This window comes from Gekko japonicus, unplaced genomic scaffold (assembly GCF_001447785.1).
Source record: "Gekko japonicus isolate JY-2015 unplaced genomic scaffold, Gekko_japonicus_V1.1 scaffold1159, whole genome shotgun sequence".
NCBI lineage: Eukaryota > Metazoa > Chordata > Lepidosauria > Squamata > Gekkonidae > Gekko > Gekko japonicus.
In genome coordinates, this window is record NW_015160245.1 from 405,085 (window position 1) to 415,316 (window position 10,232).

Below are 10,232 nucleotides of genomic sequence, written 5' to 3' on the forward strand. Positions count from 1 at the left end.
CACTGATCTCTTCTCCCCCTGGCTCCGAAGTGAGGCCCGCGGCTTGCAGCCACCGGGCCTCACCAGTCTTCCACCCCCGACTCCGAAGCGAGGCCCGGCAGCTGCAAGCCTCGGGCCTCGCTGGTCTCTTCCCCCCTATTCCGAAGCGCCGGCAGCGGCGAGGCAGTTTGCAGAGTGTTCCCTGCACATGCGCAGGGGACGCTCTGTTACTTTTGGGGGGATTTAAGTATCCCCCCGATATTTTTTTCAGGTTTTCAGATTTTTGTGCACACCTGGGGACTGCCCCAAGTGACCACGAAAATCTCCCTTCCCCCCAGGTGCCCCCAATGCGTGGATTTAGGTATCCGCACGCAAGGGGGCAACTTCAGTATTAGTATATAGATACACTTAAGCAATATTACAGATATGAGAAGTCCAGTGCTGGAGGTTAGTCAAGCAAAATGGAAAGGTTTGCCCAAGTTCTTGGTTTGTATGTTACAATTGTCACCTTTTTAACAAACAGAGGATCTAACAGTCACGTGACAGGTAGACGTCCATAGGTGAAGCTTTTTCCAACATGGCAATGCAGTAATGAGGAAAACCTCACCTTCTCCGTTTCTGTCATTTCATCTGTTAAAGGCATGGAGCTACTATTCAGTTTAAAAGGGGGTGCTATCTTGAATGGGTTTATAACTGTAGGAATGCAAAGAAAAGGGGTGTGGAGGCTTTAATTAACCTGATAATAAGATAACTTCATTCTTCTGACAATGGTAAGCACATGTTTAAAAGCAGTATCCAAGGGGCCGTATTAGAATTAGCTAAAACGTGTTAAAATTCACCAACCCCCCAACTCCCCAACAAAGAGACCCATGAAGATAACACACTAAGATCTTAAACCTGATGTTATATTCACTGGAAACATTTATGTCCCTAATCTTGTTATGGCTCATCTCTCCAGTTCTGGTCATGCTGAGCTCATTCAGATCCTCATGGATCTAATTATGCACCAACATATTCCTAATTATGGAGCCCAGCTGGCCCCCAATTTCCATCTCCCCTAGACTGGAGGCAGGGTCAGGGTATCCAGGCAGCAGCCTGTGAATTTAAAAGTCAGGATGCCTTAGAGACATACTAATAATGCTGGTAAAAGTGCAAATGCAAAGTGTTTGTATCAGAAACCTCTTTCTAGAAGTTGTTCACGTTGGGAACAATTCAAACTGTGCTTTACAGAACTTATAATAATGGGAGAAGCAACATGCACAGTTCTCATTGACTCTGAGCGTTAACTAACCCACCATACCCCTGTGGTTATTTCTTTTATACTGGAAAATATTTAAGATTCATAGGAGAACTTTTGGTCATCACACCAGAAGAGTGAAAAGTTATCCTGTTGCGAGAAGGTTCATTATGGGAATTTGTCTTTGATTAGTCAAGCTTTCTATGCATCAGTCTAGCTCCTTTTTCATGTAGCTTTTTTCCAGTTTCCTGCACAATCTATGTGCCTTTCACAGCTGCTGAGCATGTAGTGGTGTCCTCACTCAGCATGGAACCCCAGTTACAGGGAACAATGTGCATACCATGCACCTCTGTCAGGAACAAAGGGGGCAGACCTGCTTTGAGGTGGATGCACTATCTCAGATGATCTGCCACATTTACTCCTTACCCTCAGGAATCTTGACAGCCTGATTCACACATAGAATCTGCATGAATTATACTGCAGTACAGGTAGCCAACCTCCAGCACAGATGCCACAAGTGATACACAGACCACAGGGACTTGTGCCACGTGGGCAAAAACAGTAGGGCACAGAGTCAGGGCTGCACCTTTCCTACTTCTCCCAGCTGTCCAGCTCAATAGATAAGGTTAAAGTCACAACAAGACATGGATGGCTGCTATGTATATTGCTCTAGAACAGCAGTTGTTCATATTTGGGGTTAGGAAGTAATTAGATAATGGGACATAGAGGCGGCTGTGGTCTCTATGGCAACAAGCCTTGGTCCTAAGCTTGTTGACTGGACTGAGTGAAGGAACACAGTTGTGTTTTAGAGAGTTTTACTTGCATTTCCATTAAAACGGTTCTATATTGTTTGTTAAAACTCCTTGGTTTTAGCTTAATGGAAGAATTAAGAAGGTTTTATTTTTATTTTTTTCCCAAAACAATTTTATTAATTTTTGTCAAAGATTTAAACAATGTAAACAAGGTTTCTTCACCTGAAAAGGAAGAATGACACTGAAAAACAGTAACATCCTAAACTTTTTGAGTCATCAGGAGTACAGAATACGGCAATAAAGTTTTAACAGTTATATAACATTATCTTGTATTTAGCCTCTGTAATGGTTTCCTAATCAAACTTTTCAAAGGTTATATTTTCTAAAATAGGATACCATTTCCCCAGGGGGTTATATAGCTCACGTTCATTTTGATCACTTGAATTATATATAGATATGGTTTCTAGCATGAAAAAATCCCATACTTTATGATGCCAGAATTCCATGCTTGGGGGATGACTATCTTTCCAACTTTTAGCTATTGTTACCTTAGCGGCTGTTATTAATATGTTGATTAACCCCCCCAGTCAGCCAGAGGGCCCTTTACATCCTGCAGGGAGGGAGAGGGAGAGGGGCAGGCCCACCCCTTCCCTGAACTCCAAGGCTGTTCCTTTAGATGGGGGGGGGGGCTGCCCACACCTGAACTCCAAGCAGCTAAATCATCACTTGGAGTTCAGGGAAGGGGTGCGGGGGTCCTCTCCCTCCCCCCCCCAACAAAATTTCCCCACACCCCACCAACCCAGAATTTCTGTTTAGGGGGCTGGTCCGAGGGCAGCCCCTTCACACACCCTCCTTCATGCCCCCCCCACACTACCCGCTGGCAAGGAAGAGGCTGCAGGGGGGGGTGGCACTCCCCAGGAGGTGCCAGGGTGTGTGTGTGTGCAGCTGAGGCAGGTGTTGGCTCTGTGCAATGAGGGCGCCTCCCCCCCTCTTCTCAGGGCTGGGGGCGGGGGCAGATGCCTCCGAAGAGGGCCCAGCCACCACCCCTTGAATATAGGGGGCAGTGGCCCAGCCCGCAATAGGGCAGGGGAAAGACCACGTCACTACCAGCAAGAAACACAGCCCGCCGGGAAGAGCATGACCACGTTGTTATTTTATTAGTTTGGCGGAGTGGAAGAAGTCCGTTAAGAGTTTGTTAGTTGCGCGCCTGTCCAGATAGGTTCTTTGGAAGGCATTCTATGAAAGGATGTCAGAGTGGAACGACCAGACAGAGGGAAGAAGTCCTCTAAAGGGGAAAAAGAGAAACAAAATAATAATAAAACCATAACATTTTATCTGCCAAAAGACAATGTGATTCTATCTTTATGTATATATATATTTTTGGAGAATAAGATGTTTGTTTATTATGGAACAAGCTGATAGTCTCAGAAGTCCTTCTTTCTAACATACGTTATGGTTTTATTATGCTGACCAGTCCTTGACTGGACAAGAGTATTTAACAGCTAATTTTGGGCAATTGTAAGACTTCAGAACACAATATGTTGTTGCATGTGGTTGTGTGATTTAAAACAGTGTGAAAACTTTATCCGATATTTAAAGGTCAGGTGCTTTATGATCATTGGAAGGAGTCACGGACATCACAATTCTGTTGACTCTGATGTAATTATTTAATAACTGGTTTTTTGAACTCTATTGCTATAAGGCAATTCAAATTGTTTCTTAGTTGGGTTTTGCAGTTAGGACACACCTCCTTTATTGCCCTGGCAATTAATTTTACAGACCTATTACACTGGCTTTTCCCCTCTCACGTTTTGGAGGCATGAAATCATTTTGTTATACATACTGAAGACAATCAGTTAGGACCAAAACAGGCTGTTCCTGGGACCTTGTCTTTTTCATGCCAATGCTGAGATTCACACTTTATCACATATTTGTTTAATTTTGATCCCGCCCTTCCCTCATGCCGGCTCAGGGCGGGTTACAGCAGGTAAAACTCACAACCATAAAACCAGCCCTCCTTTTATTCGCTTCTCTCGTTGCTCTCTGCATAGGAAGACTATTTTTCATTCATTGTTTATATGGAGTTAAATCTATTATTTATTTTGTAATTATATTGGATGGTTTTGTTATGCACTGTGATATTTATGTTACTGTCCAATTTTTATAAGTACAAATATTTTTGCTTTACGTAATTATTCATGTAATGGTTGCCTGCCTTTCTGTTTGAAGGCTGTGGTTTTGTTTCTTTCTTCCCACTTTCAGAGTGTCCATCAACACCCCCCTCCCCACTCAGACCCTGAACCTCCACGCGTGCACACACACACACACACACACTGAGCCTTAGGCTGAGAGTCAGGAAACGGAAGCGGCATCATTTCCCCTCCCCCCCAGGAGCCCCTTGCTTCTGCCAGCCCCACAGTTGGACAGCAGCCCCCTGGGTAGCCTGACAAGATGGTGCCCTAGAGGGTGCTCTGGCCCCTGCACGGCCGTGGGCAGGAGGAGATGGAGGAGCCCCGTGGGTGTATGTAGCACCAGTCTCGTCAGAGGAAGGGCAGTACTACATGGGTGTGACCAGCTGCCACCACGCTCTCTGGCCTGTGGGCTTCTCCTAGCTCTGGCAGTGCCACAGGAGCTGCACTGGCACTTCTGGCACGCACAGCTGGAAGCCCTGCTAATGCCCAGAGAACTCCAGAGTCCTCCTGACCAAGGCTCCCTCTAAGTTGTGGAGTCCTGTGAGCAAAGATTCCACTTTGTGAGCTACTGGCATGAAAGTTGTGAGCGAGGGATTGGGCTGCAGCATACATTAGTTTGCTCTGGACCCATCCTTCCTGAGCTAAGGCAAAAATGTGTGCGCCGGAGGCTAGAAAGCTGTGACCTAGCTCACACTAACTCAGCTTAGAGGGAACACTGCCCCTGACCCAGCTTCAGGCACCCAAGTCCCAGGGCCGGGCTAATCCCAACGAATGCCACCCGCCCTGCCCGGGGCCGAGGCCTGCCAAGGCCCACAGCCACGTCTCCCACCCCACCAGAGTGAGTTCTGCCTGGAGCCCCCAGGAGTCCTCTTGCCTGTGGGGGCGGGGGGGGGGGGGAAACCCACTGGCCCAGGGGCTGCATGTGGAAAGCCTGTGCTCGCCACTCTCTGCACATGGGTGCCACCAAGTGATAAGACACTGCCAGGCAGGAAGGAGAGCGTGGCACCATCTGCCTTTGGCACACCAGCTCGGCTGGACCAGGGCAGTGGAGAAAGAAAGTGCCCGTCCCAGCTGTCTGCCTACAAAGGCCTGCCTGTGGCCACCGCTGAGATCATGTCCCCGGTGACAGGCGAGGAATCCGGTGGAAACACGGTGGCTGCCGCCCCACCACAGCCACAGGACAGAGGGAGTAGCTCCCAGCTGCCAGTTACGCTGCCCTCGCAGGAAGGCCGGCTTGCTCTTTGCCAAGGAACAGTCCTCCCGCTGGGTCTGGCAGGCGCAAAGCGAAGGCTAGCCAGGGAGGGGGGAGTACGGAGGGGAGGGGGGAAGCCCTTTGCTCTGCTGCCTTCCGCGCTCGGCCCCAGCTTGGGTGGCTGGAGGGGTTCCTTCCCTCCTCCCTTTCCACCGCCAGAGCCCCCCTCCTTCGGAAGGACAGAGAGAGCCACAGATACCAGATGTGTTTCCACAGCAGCCTCCAAGAGCCGCCCCGGCACTCGCCCTTTCTCAGGCTGCTGCGCTGAGGTCTCGGGGACACAGCTGGGCGGGCTGAGCTGGGGGGGGCGGGGCTGGGCTCCCCGAGGAAGCCTCAACCCACAGCCGGGGCCCAGGGCCCACCAGCCGCCTGCTGCCCTCAACTTCCCTTCGGCACAGGCAGGCTCGGCCTTTGTCAGGGGAAGGCCCCTGCGCTGGCTGCAGCTGTCAGGAAGCAGCTCTGACACCCTGACCGGGGTGGGGGTGGGGGAAGGACATGCTGCCTGCAGCCCAGCAGTCCCCCCTCCCCCTCCCATCTCTGTGGCTGCTAGGCCAGCCTCCCCCCTCCCAAGGAGCCCCAAAGTCGAGCTGGGCTGCAGTTTGGAGGGAGGGGGGTCACTCCCCACCCATGCTCAGAATGGAGTCGTTTGCCTGGCTAGCCTAAAACGGGCAGGGCCGAAACCGTTTGTTTCCCTGCAGTCCCCCCACACAAGGCCCCTGCTCCTGGCCACAGGCTGGAAGGACACTCAGCCCAGCTGGGGTCGGGGCCTTCGTTCTGAAACCCACCCGGGGAGAGAGCAGAGCAGAGGAAGGCACCCCCTCCTGGTCAGCTTGGCCTGCAGAGTCACTAAGCTGAACTCTCGCTGGCTGGCTGGCACTGGCCTCAAAAACTTCCCACAGAAACCAGAGATGGTGCGCTGCAGGCAGACCGACAGAGCTGGCCCTGGGGCTCTCTGAGCATGCCACGCCCACTGCCCCGATCCACCTGCCCTCGGCTGCAGGCCACCACAGACTCCGCGCCAGATGCCCCGCCCAGGACGCTCTGAGGTTCCAGGCACGCCTCTGGCCCAAGGGAGGATGTGCCCCTTTCACGCCCCCGGCCAGTAGGCCGGTCCCCAAAGTTGCAGCCTCCCCCCGTCAAGCATCTCCTTACCTTGGGAGAGGCGGGTGGGGCGAGTCACGGCCAGGCCATCAATGGCGCAAGGGTTGCCACAGGGGTGCAGGGTGAGAGTCCCGTGCGCGTTCTCAATGAAGCAGTGCTGGGGGGCCACGCCAGCCCCTTGCAGCACGACGTCCCCGGTAGCCGAGCCCAGCACGGTCCTGCCTACAAAAAGAGACGGTGAGCGACTCGGCGGGGCTGGGGGCTGCCTCCCTCTGCTCTGCCAATACGGGGCCGGCAGGGCGATGGGGATGGAGCCTGGGTGCGCCAAAGCACCGAGGGGTACAGCCACGAGGACTCTGGCAGACGATGGCAGCCTGTCCCCAAGGGCCCCCGTGCCTCCCTGCTTACCCTCCTCCAGCGGCAGCAGGGTGATGGCGGTGCTGAGGCGCCCGCTGCCCAGGCTGACCAGGTGGGGCTTCTCGGTCTGCACCTGCAAGCCCTTCCCGGCCTCGGTCAGGTCCACGATCTTGCTCTGGAGGACAGGCAGAGAGAGAGGACATGTCACAGGCAGGCAGGGAGCTCCCGAGCAGCTCAGTCTAATAGGATCACGGGGCAAGACAATTAACCTCCCCGGTGGGGGGGGGGGATTTCTGGCCAATCCCTTTAACTGGGCAATCAGAGGAGTTGGGGGGGGGAGGGACCAAGGAGGTGCGGCACCGCAGGGCTCTGGGAGGAGGATTCCAGGGCAGGACAGAGGCCCTCCGGGGGGTGGCCCCCAAACCTGGGAGCACCTCTGCTCGGCAAAGGCAAGCTGGGCCTTTTCTGGCCTGACCCCTTCCTAGGCTCCGTGAGGAGGGCTAAAATGAGCTGTACCATGACCACACCCACCCCCCCGGCAGACTCACTTGGACGGGTGCCTGTGCTCGGAAGGTGGGCGCCACCCGACTGCGGCTACAGGTCTCCATGGCCACGGCCCTCTGTCGGGGCTATCGAGCTCTCTTCCCGGTTTCCTGTTGTTTTCCTTTTGGAAGCCACTTTAGGCAGGTCCCCGGAGTGGCGGCACGGACATCTTCTAAACAAGCAGATGCAGAAGAATAAATCAAAACGGGCTCTCCGGACTGCCTGATCCAGCAGAGCCAACGGAGCTCCTTCTCTGAGCAGCACCCAGATGGCCTTTCTGGACCGCTCCCCCCCCCCCCGCTGGCTGTTGAGCCAAACAACTGGAAAACTGTGCAGGAGTGGGATCGCTTATCCAGCCGTGAGCCTCGCCTCTCCTCTCCTCCCCACCCCCTCTCCCCGGCCTTCTCGCCAGACACAGCACCAGGGGCCTGTGTGCGCCATGGTCACTCTGGAAGCACATGAGGCCCTGAAGGTGCCATTTTGCGTTGCCAGAGCTTTGAGAATGACACCAGTGTGACTCTGACCTTCAGCACACAGGGCCGCATTTCAGCCTGCCCCCCCACTCTCCCCAGGGCATGCAGAACATATGATCCCTCCCCCCCCCCGTTCAGAAGCAAGCCCCCCGTGAGCCCCACGACTGCCCTGCCCTGGCCCCCCCCCCCCCGGGCACGCACGCTGAGCAGACAGAGGCCCCGGCTACCACCAAAGCCCCTCGAGACCCCCGCCCATTCTGGGGAGGACGGGGCAAGACAGGCACCCCTCAGCTGGCCTGGGTGTGGGCAGGCCCCCCGGGGAGAGGAGCAGACGCCCCCCCCCCAGCATTATCTTGGGCTTCTGGCCTCCCGCAGCCGGCTCTCTGGGGCCGTGGGGCAAAAGAGCTCCCTTGGGGGGGGGCACCCTGTGGCTTCTCCCCCTGCCCCAGCCCGTCCCTCTGCAAGTGCTGACAAGTGCTCTGTTCGGGGAGCCAGACAAAGAGCCTTTCTTCTCCCTTCTTGGGGCTGCCAGAGAATGCGGCCTTTGTGCGGCTACTGGGTGAGGCCGGGCAGCTCAGGCCACAGGGTCCGGCCCCGCTCCAGCCCCCCCCCGCTTGGCCGGACTGATCTGCTTGGGCACTTTTAACTGGCTTCCCCTCAGCTCAGCACAGACGCAAAGCGGCTTATGATGCACAGGGAGGCCCCAAGAGAAAGTCACCAACTGTACACAACATTTCCACGCAGAACCCTCAGAGCGAGAAGGGGGGCAGAGCCCAGAGCCGGAGGTAAGAGCTCTGCCCTCGATGGAAGCGGGAAGTGTCTGTCCCCCCCCCCCAAGAGGCAGGAAGGCCAGAAGGTCCAGCCCAAAGCAGGAAGGCAAGGGGGAGTGGGGGGGCTGGTCGCCTGCCCTTTGCCCCTCCTGGGCCTGGCCCTCCCCAGGCAGCCTGGGAAAGATGGAGGCGGGAGCCCGCCAGGCCAGGCCATGAGACGAAGGAACAAATAGGGAAGGACTGACTGGAGCAGGGCTGAGTCAACCCACCCACGGCTTGGCTCTCCTTAAGCGAGGGCGACTCATGTCTTCCTTGGCCTCCCCTTCCAAGACACAAGACTCTGCCGAGCCCAAGAGGGGCAAGCGGAACAGGGCCAAGAAACTGGCACCCACACGGTGCCCTAACGGTCCAGAAGACGCCAGGTGGCAGGAGGCCGGAGGCCTCCCCCGGGGCATGCTTTCTCTTGGGCCCCTCCAAGGCAGCAGCTCCTGCAGGCCCCCCCCCAGGCACAGGCGGGGGGGGGGCTCTGACTGAGAATTCCCAGCTGCAATTGCCCCAGGCTCGCTGGGAGAGCAAACACGCCTTTCAGCCCCCCAACACAGAGACCGGACCCGGGAGGAGGCAATGCCCAGCCCGGGGGGGGGGGCAATTTGCCAGGATGACACATGGGCAAGCGTGCCCACACCCACTTTGCCCCAACTGCTGAGATCAGGCCCCCCCTGAGGTCCCTTTTGTGCCCCTTCTTCAGGTGTCCTCACACCCAAAGGGAGCTGGCTGAAGTCCCCAGAAGGAAGAAGCCCGCCCCCCCCCAGCCACTGGCAGGCCGGTTTCTTTACTACGTTGAGTTGTAGCACTAGACAACATTTCCCTAAGTCAAGTGCTGATGAGGAGGAGAGCTCCTAAGAGGCCTGAAACAGATGCTGAGAACTCACAACTGCCACAGCTGCCTACTCGAAAAGCCCTCCGAAGGTGGTGGTGGTGGGGGTCTGCAGACGGCAGGAAAGGACAGCCACCCCCTCCCCCCAGATCCCAGCAGAGGCTTGCAAATACCCACCTCCAGTTCTGCCACCGCTGCCCTGAGGCGGCAGTTTCCGCCGAGGAGGAGGGGTTAACAATGGCAGCCCCACTCTCTGCGTTCACCACCCCGGGGCCTGGCAGCAAGTTTCCCTCCTCTGCTGGGCTGGCCTCTAAGCTGCCTTGCCACCTCTCCCTGCAGTCCAACAGCTGCACCCACCAGTGCCCCCCCTTCCTTAACGGGGGGGGGAGGGAGAAAGTGCTCATGTCTCCAGCCGTTTCATTGTGGCAATCCGCTCCGCAAGTTCCTCAAGCGCACAGAAGCCTGCGAAGGGTGCTGCTGCACCCAGCAGGAGAGGGAAGCATCCCATCTTTCAGCCAGGGGTGCCGGCCCTGCACTGGGTGTGGGTGTCGGAGGGCGAGATGGCTCCTGCTCTGGGATTCTCAGATTCCCCGACGTGAGGGGAGCGAACCTTAAGAGAGGAGAAGCCGGAAGGGCCCTCAAGACCCCCCCCCCCGTCCAAGCCCCTGCCCCACGCAGGAGGGCCCCGAAAGCTTCCCT

At 55.8% G+C, this 10,232-nt stretch overlaps 1 protein-coding gene across 1 annotated transcript; it reads right to left on the minus strand.

Moving 5' to 3' along the window:
• Positions 1 to 3,109: 3,109 nt before the first annotated feature.
• LOC107112615 (pleckstrin homology-like domain family B member 1) lies at positions 3,110 to 7,580 on the minus strand. The gene is made up of 4 exons (XM_015413802.1): positions 7,419 to 7,580; positions 6,922 to 7,045; positions 6,565 to 6,735; positions 3,110 to 3,253 (listed from the first exon to the last, which is right to left on the minus strand). The coding sequence occupies exons 1-4, from the start codon at positions 7,476 to 7,478 to the stop codon at positions 3,153 to 3,155; spliced, it is 456 nt and encodes a 151-aa protein (XP_015269288.1). The 5' UTR covers positions 7,479 to 7,580; the 3' UTR covers positions 3,110 to 3,152.
• Positions 7,581 to 10,232: the final 2,652 nt, after the last annotated feature.